Source organism: Eptatretus burgeri, chromosome 17 (assembly GCF_056783735.1).
Source record: "Eptatretus burgeri isolate ZD-2024b chromosome 17, Ebu_testis_v1, whole genome shotgun sequence".
Lineage (NCBI taxonomy): Eukaryota > Metazoa > Chordata > Myxini > Myxiniformes > Myxinidae > Eptatretus > Eptatretus burgeri.
Window position 1 is genome coordinate 17,154,358 of NC_140977.1, and position 15,892 is coordinate 17,170,249.

Sequence of the window (15,892 nt, forward strand, 5' to 3'; positions counted from 1 at the left end):
AGTAATTATGTCCACATCAGTACACAAGGAAATTAGACACGGGGGAGGGGTGCATTCAGCCCATCATGCCTGCACCACATCAGTTAATATGAAAACGAAAAAAAAAATCTGTTTTGCAGTTTTTTTCTCGGCAGGACGGATTGAGGGGGGGCGGGATGGGGTCGTGGACGAAACTGCTTCTTGGGTGAGAAGCACACACGTGGTGCGATTTCACGGGGGGGGGGGGGTGATGGTGGAATTTCCCTGATGTTTTTTTTAATCTTCAGAATTACCCCCCCCCCCTCCCCGTCAAAAACTTTTGCATGATCAATTTGCCTTCAGAATTTCCCTTCAAATTACCATTTAGAATCACAATTTTAAACTAACCTTTCGAATTACACTTTAGAATTACCCTTTGGAATTACACTTTGGAATTACACTTTAGTATTACCTTTTAGAATTACACTTTAGATTTACACTTTGGAATTACCCTTCTGAATTACCCTTCAGAATTACCCTTCAGAATTACACTTTACAGTTGCACTTTAGAATTACCCTCTGAATTACACTTTAGAATTGCACTTTAGAATTACCCTTTGGAATTACACTTTGGAATTACCCTTCAGAATTACCCTTCAGAATTACCCTTCAGAATTACACTTTAAAATTACACTTTAGAATTACACTTTAGAATTATCCTTTGGAATTACCCTTTTGAATTACATTTTAGAATTACACTTTAGAATTACCCTTTGGAACTAGAGTGCAAAACCACTCGGTAGAGTGCAAAACCTCCACCGTCAATACTGCTGGGTCACTCAAGTGAACCTGATATCCTCTTCATTGTAGGTCAAAACGGATCAGACTCTACTGAACCACGATTGAATACACTAAACTAGATCGATGTGCATGTAGAAATGCCAAAAAAAATCGAAATTTTTTTGAAAAAAAAGTTGCAAAATTTCTAATTTTTTTTTCTCTAAGAATTTTTTTTTGGGGGGTTGGAAATCACTTAAAACATGAAGAAATGCAAAAAAAATTCAAATATTTTTCAAATAAAATCTAAATTTTTTTGAAAAAAAGTTGCAAAATTGTTTTTTTTTCTCTAACAAATTTTTTTTTGGTTGTAAATCACTTAAAACATGTAGAAATGCAAAAACAAAAAATTGAAATATTTTTTCAAAATGGCCGCCATAGCGGCCATATTGGACATTGGACAAGTTCAAAATCTAATAGCATGATCCTTGGACCAAACCTAATCCCCGCACCAAGTTTTGTCGAAATCCGTCCAGGACTTTTTCCGTAATACTGTTCACAAATAAACAAACAAACAAGTCGGTAGGCGACGAGGGATTTGCTCGGATCGAAGCGCTGGATACGATGCTTTTCATTCTGACCGATCCACCGACAAAGATTCATTGCAAAGACGTATTGGTTCACCTACAATTGTTCCTCTGCCTGGCAAGATTTTTCCTATTGCGTATTTTGCCAACTGGCACTCCTCATAAAATGACGGTAAATAGGCACCCTATTTTTGAAGGACTACCATTTGAAAAATAATCGGTTTGCTGGTTTGTGCTGTGGAGCCTAGCGTTGCAGATACACAAACACACACACACACACACACACACACACACACACACACACACACACACACACACACACACACACACACACACACACACACACACACACACACACACACACACACACACACACGGAAAACCCGATAAACTTCTCCCAATGCTCTTGTTTGACCACACCTCCTGAGCCACACAATATTTTTCATAAGCCACTCCCACTTTAAATAATAAATAATTGGAGGTGGTGTGTGGGTCGTGGAATCGTTTTCGGTTAAAAATAAATAATTTGGAGGTGGTGTGTGGATCGTGGAATCGTTTTCGGTAAATAAATAAACATATTATATTATTAGAAATCCACAAAGACAGAAATGCTGGTGATTCCATTTATTTTGGATCCTTTTCACTTTGGTCAATAACGTTTGGATCGAGGAGAGATCGAAGGTGGAACGACGGTGTAGCTCCTTACAAACACTGTATACACACCTTAAATGACGGCAAATAGACACCCGATTTTTGAAGGACCACCATTTGAAAAATAAAACCTCAATCAAAAATCGGCTTGAGTAAAACTTTCTAAATATCTCGAAGTGTTTAACTCCGAAGTCTCGTTTCTCTACATTCAAAACTGAAGGACAAGTATTGAAAATACTGCACACGGTTTTTCGGCCGCTGCACAGCAACGGGTGGTTGCTAGGCAACTAAATTCAAACGCGCACATTCCCAATATATATTCCACCTGTTGGCAAAGTTTCATTGAAATCGGTTTGCTGGTTCATGCTGTGGAGCCTCGCGTTGCAGGCAGACACACACACACACACACACACACACACACACACACACACACACACACACACACACACACACACACACACACACACACACACACACACACACACACACACACACACACACACACACACAGCCAGAAAACCCGACAATAAGGGAAATCTCATATATAGCGAATCCAACAGACAGGGGTGAAAACAGTAACCTCCGTCCATCTTCGATGGCAGAGGTTAATTACACTTCAAATTACACATTCAAATTACACTTTAGAATTACACTTTAGAATTACACTTTAGATTTACACTTTAGAATTACACTTTAGGATTACACTTTAAAATTACACTTTAGAATTGCCCTTTAGAATTACCCTTTAGAATTACTCTTTAGAATTACACTTTGGAATTACACTTGAGAATTACACTTTAGAATTACCCATTAGAATTACACTTTAAAATTACACTTTAGAATTACACTTCAGAATTGCCCTTTCGAATTACCTTTTAGAATTACACTTGAGAATTACCCTTTAGAATTACACTTTAAAATTACACTTTAGAATTACCCTTTAGAATTACACTTTAGAATTGCACTTTAGAATTACACTTTAGATTTACACTTTGGAATTATACTTTAGATTTACACTTTAGAATTACTCCTTAGAATAACCATCAAGAATTGCACTTTAGAATTTTGAAGTGATTTTTCACCATTGAGAGATCTGGCCAAAATGATACATAGCACAATAACTCAAAAGTTGTGGACGGATTCGGATGAAACTTGGTGGACATGTTGGGTGCGTGTGACAAGGAAGAAATGATTCAATTTTGGTTAAGATCCGAATACAAATCTGGATACAATAATTATTTCATTTTAAAAGTAATTCTTCACCATTGAGAGATTGGGCCAAAAACAATATCGTCCTTCATAGCGTGATATTTCAAATATCTAATGGGCCCGATATGTTCTCTTTGATCAGGCATTGCGTGGCGGAGGCATTAGCTCCACCGAGTGCTCTTCTCGTTTTATTATTGTTTGGCTCGCGGCGGTGAAGTTTCAACTCTCTGGCATTTGCCTTATCAGAGTCACCGATGCGTTTATGTTCATACTGATGTGTTTAATTTATCATTTAACTTATGTTGTTGAAAAAACAGCAAACTGTTTCACAGGGCTATGTCTGTGAGGAACATGGCCACGGACTCTGTCTGTGAGGAACATTGTTGTTTAAACAACCCCCCTCCTCCTCCCAACTTTCCGTTTCATTGACAATCTGAAATTAAAATATTCTCACACTGAAATCAACTCAACCTGACACTTCTGACTTATTAAAATCAGACTCATTTTTGTCAGTCACCTTCGTGGCTCTATTACAAGGCCCCGAAAGAAAACAAACAAAACTGGAAATGTGGAATCAAATTTGAATCAATCTGTGATGGAACCTGATGAAGTTCAGCGTTTATCACACTCAGCTACTCCTCTACCTCTCACATTCTGGAGAGGGAAGGGTATTCAAACATGGTGGCTGTGTGGCCCCAAAAGCGTGTGCTCCAGGTTCGCTCTTCTGATACACACAAATCAGTGCTTGATTTGCACTGATGTTTGTGTATTATCTCACTGATTTGTATACGTGTATTTTACTTTCTTTATCAACTCTTTTACACTTCCCCCACCCCCCCCCAAAAAAAAAACAACAGAAATTGGAAAGGAATACTCTTCTTCTCTGTGTTTTTTGTACCAAAGTGTGATATCGTTTTGCAATCGTTTATTTTTTTTGATGTTCACGCCCCATGAGATCATTCCGTCCCCACCGATACTTGTTCACAATGTTCACAGGGTACTTCAATGTTTTCATTGATTCCTTTTGGTACATTTTCCCACAAATTTTCTGGAACTGGGATATCAACGTTTTTAAGATGTGCCAGCAGATTACTTGCAAACTCTGTTGTGTCGTTGTGTGTGCAGCTGTTCTGACATGAGTTTGTTGTGTGTATGTGTTCGGTCATTCTCTTTGCTAACACCACCTCCATCCCTCACCTTTCTATCTCTTTTTTTTCCTCTCTCTCTCCCCCCCCCTCCCCTCTCTCTCTCTCTCTCTTCCCCTCTCCCCCCTCTCTCTCTCCCCCTCTCCCCCTTTTCCTCTCTCTCACCCCCTCCTCATATCCCTCCCCCACAGTGTATAACAACATTTGGTGAGGTGTCACTTCCCCCTCCCTCCCAACCCCCTTTCCTCACTCTTCCCCATTTTCTGGCTTCCTCTCTGTCCTCCCTCCTACCTCTCCTCTCCCCTCCCTCCATCCTCTCCTCTCCTCTCCCCCTCCCTCCCTCCTCTCCTCTCCCTCCATCCTCTCCTCTCCCTCCATCCTTTCCTCTCCCCTCCCTCCCTCCATCCTTTCCTCTCACCTCCCTCCATCCTCTCCTCCGTCCACACTTCTGCCTTCCCTCAATCCTCCCCACTCCTCTGCCTTCCTTCAATCCTCCCCGCTCCTTTGCTTTCCTTCAATCCTCTCCACTCCTCTGCCTTCCTTCAGTCCTCTCCTCTCCCCTCTCTCTCTCCTCTCCTCATGTGAAACCATTGGGTCAAAATTTGATAGCATTTATGGCAGATTATGATACGGTGTTTTCACATTTGTGTATTATCGGCCACACGTCGGGGGGCACACTTGAGGCCACCAGGGGCCGCCAGTGGCTTGCGGGCCGAGCAATGAAGAACACGGGTGTCGATTGACAGTTTATCACTGCGATTTCATTCGCTCCACCATGACCGACAGTAAACTGCTCTCAACAACAAAGTTCGACTCCCGAACCAGACATGAACCGTCATCCCAGTGTTTACGGACATGGTGGTTCATCATTGTGTGTGCAGTCCCACGGATGAACGTTAAACCTGTCAGAGTTATTTGGAGGAAGTTAAACATCCCATTGTGTACTTCGTGAAGAGGAGGCGAGCCATCACCCGCACCCTGAACAAATTACAAATCCTGCCCTTACCCGCAGGGGGCACTGCATCAGCGGCACAGCCTTGCTCCCAGCAATGATGCAAACGAAGAACCAAAGACTGCACACGAAATGAATGAATATCTGACTGCACTGCACCCACGACCCAACAACGAAACACAGACCAACAATCAACAACCACATGTCCACAACCTTCTGTGGTGCTGAACAGAATGCCATGTTTCGGTCTCAGTCTTCTCTCCATATCCTCAAGACCCCTTGAGTAAGGTGTATCTTCCAGCTTGACATGTCGAACCTTCTTTTTTCGTCCTCGTTTTTATTGAGGGTTGAATGTTTTTGCGTGGAATATTTTTAAGATGGAAGAAATGCTGTGATAATACACGGTAGTGGGAATGAGAGAACGATCGAGAGGGATTCGAGAGAAGAGTTGTGAGGAAAGTGAAGAAGAAGAGTCGTGTGTTGATGAAGCGTGGATCCGTGTTCCCGGGACACGAACAGGGAAAGAAACATTCTCCAAGCGAGTTGTGAGTGGATCGAAGTGTTGTGAAGATTTCTGGTGTTTAACATCTTCGTGAGTAGAACTAAAGCTCGTGATGTAGTTGGTGTTGTGCACGTGGTGCACGTTTCGATGTTTCCATGGTTAAAGAGCTGGTTGCGGGGTCACCAATCACGTTCTGAAAATTTATCAATATAATTATATGTGCGTTAAATAGTTCGATGTAAACTATTGTGGTTGCCTCACTATTGAGGAAATTAATGAAATTTATCTCCGAAGTTGTTATTTCTCGAGACCGTTGAAAAAAACCCAGCTGCGTGGCCATATATGGATGGTGACGTCACGTTCTCCAAAACAAAGCGGACGCTCACTCGCTCATTGAAGAAGTGTCCAGTTCAGGCCGTTCTTTCGCTTTTTTTGAGCTTGCAACTATTTCTATTATCCTTTTTTATTCTGAATTTTTGCAGAACAAAGTTATTTGGACATTCGTACGTCATGCCTCGTACGTGCGTCGTCATGTTTTGCGAAAATGGCTGGAAAACGGGTAATCGCTCGCACCGATTCCCGAAGGAATCAAACATTCGCCGGCAGTGGATAAGATTTGTTCAAACAAAACGGGCGAATTTTCCCCCAAAGAAAACGGATAAAGAGGACCCTTTGGATCGACTCGTCATCTGTAGTGACCATTTCACAGCCGAGGATTACGAAGGCAAGGCAATGAGTGAGCTCGGTTTTAAAACAACTGCTCAAGTGAGACTGAAGCGTGACGCTGTGCCCACCATTCAGCCTTCTCCTCCTCAGCTGGCTCCTGCTTCATCTTCTCACACTGGACTGTCACCTCTCAAGCGAGGAAACTCTCCTCAGCATCCTGACAAGGTGGCTGGGAAGAAGCGACGACGTGCTGTGGATAAGCTCACATGTGCCAGGGTGAGTGCTGACAAATGGACAGTCTGATATGTTGCAAATTATATTTCAATTCAATTCCGATGGCACTGACATTTGATGTGTCATCGTTTGCACATGTTTCTTGAGCAGTTGGTGAGAGATCAATGTGGACCGGTGAGTGGTGTGGGTGAAGATAGCCTTGTTGAGGACACCGAGGAGAACGCTCCTCACACACCCGACGCCGGCCACTGTGCTGTGAGCACTCGGTGCTCCATCATCGCTCCAAAACCACGCCACAAAAGCAGAAGCAAACGTGAGTTAAATCTCTTGTTTGTGCTACATGATCAACCAATTTTATTGAATAAGTTCACATCAACATGAATAAATGTTTGCGAGTGGACACTTTGTACATATTGTTGCGGGTCGGGGTCTGGCAGAGAACGATCACTAGGTTGGGGAAACCACGTCAATTCCCGCCAGACTCCCCGGAATTGTAGGCCGTCGCTCACGGATAATTCCGTGCCGCGGCGGGTCGCTTAACCGACTGTGGACGCCAATACCTCAACCGCGTGGCGTAAGGTCCTCATGTCTAGAATCAAGTTACCTCATTAACCACACGGTTTCGACTACTGGGGAACCACGCCCTCGGTACGCCTTGCCCTAACAGGATCACTCTACCAACTACCGACTACCTTTCCGGATCGGATGCAGTCGAGCGGCACTGCCAAGGATGTACCGGCAAGAAGGAACGGATTGTTGGGAATAAAGACCCGGCTAAACTTAGATCCGAACCATGCTGGACCAATGGAGGAAAAGACAAAGGTGAGCTGGGAACATTTCTACAATTATTTATTTACAATAGGCGAGGAAAAGCATGTGGCACAGGAAAAAGGTTTATTGGTGTGTTACGCAGGGGAAAGATGAGAGAGGTGTGGTGTGACAATTATGCAAGCAACTTATAAAAGCAGACATAGTGCAGACTTAACGCGAGACTAATAAAAGCAACAATTACAACAATAACAGGGGTGCAAATTAATGGCCGCCCGGTCGCCAATGGCGCCTAACTTTTGTGCTGGGCGGGTACACAATACTGCCTTACCTGCCCGGCTGGCGAATCACCGGTGATTCCTGTTATTTTGTACAATTTGTACTAGCTTCTCTACTAGTTTTCTCAACTAGAACTACTGTTTTTGTCTGCAGAAATCCATAGAAATCACCGGTAATTTTGCAGTGGCCATTTTGTCTGTTTTTCATCTCGTTCCAAATCACGTGTGATTGCGTGAGATATGATGGTTTGGCGCGGTTTGGACGCATTTTCTCATGCCCAGGTTGGTTAAATGAGTGAATTTGGGTGAATGAGTGAGTTTCATGGGTGAGGTTAGGTGAATGAGTGAGTTTGATGAGGCTTTTGGGTTAATGAGTGAGTTTGATGGGTGAGGTTAGGTGGATGAGTGAGTTTATATGTGATGTTGGGTGGACGAGTAGTACCCCCACCATTGTCCATCACCCACAACCCCCCATCGTCCATCAGCCACAACCACCCCCACAACCACCCCATCACCCACAAAAATGCCCCCCCCCAGCACTACTCACAACCCCCCATCACCCACACAAAAAAGGTCCCCCCCCATCACCCACAACTTCCTCCTCCCTGCATCATCCCCCCACCCCCACCCCACTCATCAAACGCACTCATCCATCCATCCAACTCACTCATCCAACCAACCTCACTCATCAAACTCACTCATGTGAGTATATTAAAAGTGTTTGATATCAAATTTGTGACTTTTGTCTTTATTTTATCAGGCCGGTAGAAATTCTGCTGGGCCGGTAACTTTATCTAGTCACCGGCCCTGCTGGCCGGTGGATAAAAATGTTAATTTGCACCGCTGAATTAAGTTCTTAAACAGGCTTATCTAACGGACAAGCGCCAACCCACTCTGACACACACTCGGACAAAATAAACCCAATGAAAAGAAAAAGGTCTTCTGCAGCCAGGGTGGGAGGGAGTTGAGGTCACAGTTAAGGGTACCTGAGCGTTCCGGGTAAAGGGATGCTCCGTGGTGCGGCACCCGACAAAGGTTGTGTAGTTGGCCCACAGCCGCACGTGTGGAGATCGTGTCCGCGAAGGAGCTCGAAAGGGAGAAGAGCAGAGTCCAAGGCGGGGATCAGCAGTAGCAGGACCATACAGAGGCTTGGTTGAGGTCCTGCGGACGGGAACCGTAGTCGAGGCGAGACGTGGGCAGAACCAAGCAGCGGGAACACCTTCGCATCCAACCAACCCCGACTTCTCCCTTTCAAAACCAATGACTTCGACCTTTCAAATCCACAACAACCTTCCTTCTTTCTCACTCAAAAACCCCTCGCATCCAACTCAACTCTGAGGATTGTCCCGTGCTTTATAGATCACGGAGTTCGGGGTGGAGCCATGGCAAAACCGACATCATTGTTTGTCCCGATTGGACCGGGCCTTCATGTGGTCCGCCTTTCTGGGCGGGGTTTCGGCCAGACACTGGTAAGGCCCGCCCACACTGCCGTGTCTGGGTTTAGGAAGGTGAATGGTGGCGCAGCTACTGCAACCATCCTCGGGATTCTGCCTTAGAAAACCAGTCTTTGGGTAGGCGCTCGTCACGCTGTGGCCAGCGAAATGAGGGTAGCAAGTGAGATGAAGGTACCATGGTTCAAATAAAAGGGGAAGTAAAATAAAAGGAGGAAAATTATTTATTAATCCTAGTTAAAAGCCCATCGCAACGCACTCCCTGCTGTCCCGCTGGACAAAAGGTAGGGATCTATCTGCACGTATACTAATGGCATAACTAACTCGGGACAACTATATGTTGTATGCATACGGTTCCGAGAACCGTAACAATATATTTCCATATTGTGCAGAATATGCACATAAACTCCTGGAAAATCTGGTGAACAGACACTCAAACACGTGAACTCAAACAGTCCAGGAGAGTTGCAAGACTCCATCAGCAACATGAGAGACACAGCACCTACTTCACTCACAGAGTACATGGAGAACAGACCCACACGGGAGACATCCATCAGCCAGCTACAAGCACGCCACAGGTTCTCCACTATTCGAGAGGAGGCAACTTGAAGCCGGTGTAATCAGTGTCGACGTCCTCTGTAAATGTTCTCCTTTTGAGCTTCACAGCACATGCTGGCAGGGGCACTCTGTTGTGGAAGCCCATGTAGCCATGATTCCATCTTATGAGTTGCTTGTATGCTGTATACCTGTATTTCCTGAAACAGTCAAGATATATATGATTGATATGCTATAATTTGATTTCTATTATGTTCTCATAGATGTTTGATGTATATGTTTTGTTTATAATGGATTTATGCCCCCCACATAACTTGGGAGGATGCAGAATTTTTGTAGAGGAAATGGGCACAGTTATCACAGAGGTTTTTGGCAACCGCCATAATACTTGTCTGGAGGTCCAGTGTGAATGTACCCGGCTTTCTTGTACATATTGAATGAAAACTGTAAAGCATAAATATTTAGGAAGAGAGGTTCAAATCCGGGATGTTCAGTGATGTATTTGATCGTTGTATTCTGCAGTTTCGTATGTTCATTGAGTTGAGATCTGAACTGTTTTATTTCCATGCAACAGACGCACTGCTCTCCTGTTGGCATCGAGTCGCAGTGTCCACATTGGCACCTGGATAAAATACACACATCTGATCACCACTCTGTGAATATGAGTTGTTGGTTGACAAGTTCTCCAGATACTGCTCTGTCACAGAATCAATTGTTGAGTTTAAGTGAGAAAAACCTTGAAATGTATTCTTAAAGAGGACATGGAAAAACACATAAATAAACTTTCTGAAAAAAACAAGCATGAAAAAATTTCTCAACAAAACAACTTATTGTTGATTAAATTACTTTTTTTAACAGCATCAGCAAATTTGGGCTATTTCATTTCAATTGTAAAAAATTGATCAATTTTCCACTTTTTTTTAGATCCTCGTGGAGGATCTCTAAGTCTTACTCACGTTGTTGTTCTTCATCTTCTTCTTGTGGACTTTTTTAGATCCTGGTGGAGGATCTCTAAGTCTTACTCACGTTGTTGTTCTTGTGGAGTTTTTTGTTTCACAGCCTACAGTTTTCATCGAAACTTCCTGAAACTTGGCGTATATATGTAAAAATACCCTGCGCAGACAGTAACGATCTCCGATTTTTGAAAATTCCTCCTAGAAAAAAAGTTATGACGTCAAAATAGCTCCGCTAATGGAAATCGCCTAATAAAAAAAATCTCAAACTAGGCAAGCTTTTTGAATTCTGTTTGTGGGAATCAAATAGGGCATTAGTAGAGATGAATTACTGCACATATGATGCATCACTATGATGTCATATCAATTTTTATGACATCATTCCTATTTTTTGACATTTTTTGTTTCACAACCCAGAGTTTTCATCGGATCTTCGTGAAACTTGCCTTGTATATGCAGAAAGCCCACGCGCAGGCAGTGACCATCTCCAATTTTGGAAAATCTTCCTAGAAAAAAAAGTTAACATCATTATATCGCCGCTAATGGAAATCGCCTATACCATTATCTCCGAAACTAGTTTGTTTCACAGCCTACAGTTTTCATCGAAACTTCCTCAAACTTGGCATATATATGTAAAAAATACCCTGCGCAGACAGTAACCATCTCCGATTTTGAAAATTCCTCCGAGAAAAAAAAGTTATGACGTCAAAATATCTCCGCTTATGGAAATCGCCTAAAAAATTATCTCCGAAACTCGGCAAGATTTTTGAATTCTGTTTGCGGGAATCAAACAGGGCATTAGCAGAGATGAATTACTGCACATATGATACATCACTATGACGTCATATCAATTTTTATGACATCATTCCTATTTTTTGACATTTTTTGTTTCACAACCCAGAGTTTTCATCGGATCTTCGTGAAACTTGCCTTGTATATGCAGAAAGCCCACGCGCAGGCAGTGACCATCTCCAATTTTGGAAAATCTTCCTAGAAAAAAAAGTTAACATCATTATATCGCCGCTAATGGAAATCGCCTATACCATTATCTCCGAAACTAGTTTGTTTCACAGCCTACAGTTTTCATCGAAACTTCCTCAAACTTGGCATATATATGTAAAAAATACCCTGCGCAGACAGTAACCATCTCCGATTTTGCAAATTCCTCCGAGAAAAAAAAGTTATGACGTCAAAATATCTCCGCTTATGGAAATCGCCTAAAAAATTATCTCTGAAACTCGGCAAGCTTTTTGAATTCTGTTTGCGGGAATCAAACAGGGCATTCGCAGAGATGAATTACCACACATATGATACATCACTATGACGTCATATCAATTTTTATGACATCATTCCTATTTTTTGACATTTTTTGTTTCACAACCCAGAGTTTTCATCGGATCTTCGTGAAACTTGCCTTGTATATGCAGAAAGCCCACGCGCAGGCAGTGACCATCTCCAATTTTGGAAAATCTTCCTAGAAAAAAAAGTTAACATCATTATATCGCCGCTAATGGAAATCGCCTATACCATTATCTCCGAAACTAGTTTGTTTCACAGCCTACAGTTTTCATCGAAACTTCCTCAAACTTGGCATATATATGTAAAAAATACCCTGCGCAGACAGTAACCATCTCCGATTTTGAAAATTCCTCCGAGAAAAAAAAGTTATGACGTCAAAATATCTCCGCTTATGGAAATCGCCTAAAAAATTATCTCCGAAACTCGGCAAGCTTTTTGAATTCTGTTTGCGGGAATCAAACAGGGCATTAGCAGAGATGAATTACCGCACATATGATACATCACTATGACGTCATATCAATTTTTATGACATCATTCCTATTTTTTGACATTTTTTGTTTCACAACCCAGAGTTTTCATCAGATCTTCGTGAAACTTGCCTTGTATATGCAGAAAGCCCATGCGCAGGCAGTGACCATCTCCAATTTTGGAAAATCTTCCTAGAAAAAAAAGTTAACATCATTATATCGCCGCTAATGGAAATCGCCTATACCATTATCTCCGAAACTAGTTTGTTTCACAGTCTACAGTTTTCATCGAAACTTCCTCAAACTTGGCATATATATGTAAAAAAATACCCTGCGCAGACAGTAACCATCTCCGATTTTGAAAATTCCTCCGAGAAAAAAAAGTTATGACGTCAAAATATCTCCGCTTATGGAAATCGCCTAAAAAATTATCTCCGAAACTAGGCAAGCTTTTTGAATTTGGTTTGCGGGAATCGAACAGGGCATTAGCAGAGATGAATAACCGCACATATGATACATCACTATGATGTCATATCAATTTTTATGACATCATTCCTATTTTTTGACATATTTTGTTTCGCAACCCAGAGTTTTCATCGGATCTTCGTGAAACTTGCCATGTCTATGCAGAAAAAGCCCACGCGCAGGCAGTAACCATCTCCGATTTTGGAAAATCTTCCGGGAAAAAAAGTTGACATCATAATATCGCCGCTAATTGAAATCGCCGATACCATTATCTCCGAAACTAGGCAAGCTGTTGGAATTTTGTTTGCGGGAATCAAGCCGGGCATTAGCACAGATAATTTATCGCAAACCTGATACATCACAATGACGTCATATTCGTTTTTATGACGTCATCATTAAGAGGACGAGGATCTTTGCTCATTCGAGCTTGTTGTTTCACAGCCTTCAGTTTTCATAGAAACTTCCTGAAACTTGGCATATATATGTAAAAATACCCTGCGCAGACAGTAACCATCTCTGATTTTGAAAATTTCTCCGAGAAAAAAGTTGTGACGTCAAAATATCTCCGCAAATGGAAATTGCCGAAAAAATTATTTCCACAACTAGGCAAGCTTTTTGAATTCTGCTTGTGGGAATCAAACAGGGCATTAGCAGAGATGAATTTACTGCACATATGATGCATCACTATGACTTCATATCAATTTTTATGACGTCATGCCTATTTTTTGACATTTGTTGTTTCACAACCCAGAGTTTTCATCGGATCTTCGTGAAACTTGCCATGTATATGCAGAAAGCCCACGCGCAGGCAGTAACCATCTCCAATTTTGGAAATTCTTCCGAGAAAAAAAGTTGACGTCATAATATCACCGCTAATGGAAATCGCCTGTACCATTACCTCTGAAACTCGGCAAGCTGTTTGAATTTTGTTTACGGGAATCAAGCCGGGCATTAGCACAGATAATTTATCGCAAACCTGATACATCACAATGATGTCATATTCGTTTTTATGATGTCATCATTAAGAGGACGAGGATCTTAGCTCATTTGAGCTTGTTTCTAAATTTGGTAGAATATTTCCCAATGAAGCTAAACATGTTTTGGTATTTATATGCCACAACAGTCTCTTGAAAGTTGGGGTTTGTTCTAACTGTTCACTTTCACTGGGGTCAAGCTCAGCTGTCAGAAAGACTTCAACGCCAAGGCTACGGTGTATAATATTGTTGTGGGCCGGGTATCGGTGGCCAGCATGACCGCAAGATGGAGCAGTGGAATCGGCTCCACCAAACACCCAGAATCTAGATTGTACCTTTCCGATAACTCCGAAGTTACGGGTCCCTTACAGGACCGTGAATCGTCAATAATTTAATTCAACCGCATGGGGCAAGGTTATTTGCCAAACTTCAAAATACCTAGAGGCCCACGTGGCGAGCTACCGAGGAATTCACACCCTCGACGGAGCTCGAACGGGACGAGCCGTTACCGTGCTCGACCCGTGCGTAACCCGAGCGGATGGTTACCGAGGCCCCATTGGTCCAAATGCACAATTACGGCAGCAACGGCCTTTTTAATCCACCAACATGCACCGTGCTAAACCAATAAAGAAAACACAGAAACGAGCTGAAACATTTAACAGGGGATTTATTTATAATTTGGGGAGGGGTGGGGGGGACACACAAAGAGCAGAATTATCTGACTATAAGAAATGAAATACAAATAATGTACAAGGCACTTAAACAATTGCTGATTATAGACTGGGCCCACAGACACACGCATACACCAAAAAGAAATGATTCTAGGCAGTGTAGTTGTTGTGAAGGTAATGTTGAGGTAATATTTATGTTTTTTTAGATGAGATCCTGTTCTCGGCGGTGTAGTTGTTGTTGTGAAGGGAATGTTGAGGTAATATTAATTTTTTTAGATGAGATCCTGTTTTCGGCGGTGTAGTTGTTGTGAAGGTAATGTTGAGGTAATATTTATGTTTTTTAGATGAGATCCTGTTCTAGGCGATGTAGTTGTTGTTGTGAAGGTAATGTTGAGGTAATGTTTATGTTTTTTAGATGAGATCCTGTTCGAGGCGGTGTAGTTGTTGTGCAGGTAATGTTGAGGTAATATTTATGTTTTTTAGATGAGATCCTGTTCTAGGCGGTGTCGTTGTTGTTGTGAAGGTAATATTGAGGTAATATTTATGTTTTTAAGATGAGATCCTGTTCTCGGCGGTGTAGTTGTCGTTGTGAAGGTAATGTTGAGGTAATATTTATTTTTTGAGATGAGATCCTGTTCTCAGCAGTGTAGTTGTTGTTGTGAAGGTAATGTTGAGGTAATATTAATTTTTTAGATGACATCCTGTTTGAGGCGGTGTAGTTGTTGTGAAGGTAATGTTGAGGTAATATTTATGTTTTTTAGATGAGATCCTGTTCGAGGCGGTGTAGTTGTTGTGAAGGTAATGTTGAGGTAATATTTATGTTTTTTAGATGAGATCCTGTTCTAGGCGATGTAGTTGTTGTTGTGAAGGTAATGTTGAGGTAATATTAATTTTTTTAGATGAGATCCTGTTCGAGGCGGTGTAGTTGTTGTGAAGGTAATGTTGAGGTAATATTTATGTTTTTTAGATGAGATCCTGTTCTAGGCGATGTAGTTGTTGTTGTGAAGGTAATGTTGAGGTAATGTTTATGTTTTTTAGATGAGATCCTGTTCGAGGCGGTGTAGTTGTTGTGCAGGTAATGTTGAGGTAATATTTATGTTTTTTAGATGAGATCCTGTTCTAGGCAGTGTCGTTGTTGTTGTGAAGGTAATATTGAGGTAATATTTATGTTTTTAAGATGAGATCCTGTTCTCGGCGGTGTAGTTGTCGTTGTGAAGGTAATGTTGAGGTAATATTTATTTTTTGAGATGAGATCCTGTTCTCAGCAGTGTAGTTGTTGTTGTGAAGGTAATGTTGAGGTAATATTAATTTTTTAGATGACATCCTGTTT

The 15,892-nt window shown here is 41.9% G+C and overlaps 1 protein-coding gene and 1 long non-coding RNA gene across 13 annotated transcripts in view; one reads left to right on the top strand and one right to left on the bottom strand.

Moving 5' to 3' along the window:
- Positions 1-5,562, bottom strand: part of LOC147009421 (uncharacterized) — a 32,912-nt gene extending 27,350 nt beyond the window's left edge. The window contains exon 1 of the long non-coding RNA XR_015052887.1: positions 5,493-5,562. This is a non-coding gene — a long non-coding RNA (uncharacterized LOC147009421). The remainder of the gene's footprint in view (positions 1-5,492) is intronic.
- Positions 5,563-5,733: 171 nt separating this feature from the next.
- LOC147009423 (uncharacterized) overlaps positions 5,734-15,892 on the top strand; it is a 62,545-nt gene continuing 52,386 nt past the window's right edge. For 3 of the 12 annotated variants that reach the window (XR_015052819.1, XM_085861722.1, XM_085861721.1), the window contains exons 1-2: positions 5,748-6,723; positions 6,832-6,994. Coding sequence is in view for 6 of the 12 variants with exons in the window: in XM_085861722.1 (XP_085717848.1) it covers positions 6,124-6,723; positions 6,832-6,994 (763 nt within the window). In the remaining 6 variants the exon portion in view is untranslated. Of the gene's footprint in view, positions 6,724-6,831; positions 6,995-15,892 lie in introns of all 12 variants that reach the window. The other 9 variants (XR_015052820.1, XM_085861719.1, XR_015052823.1 and 6 more) reach the window with 6 other exon arrangements.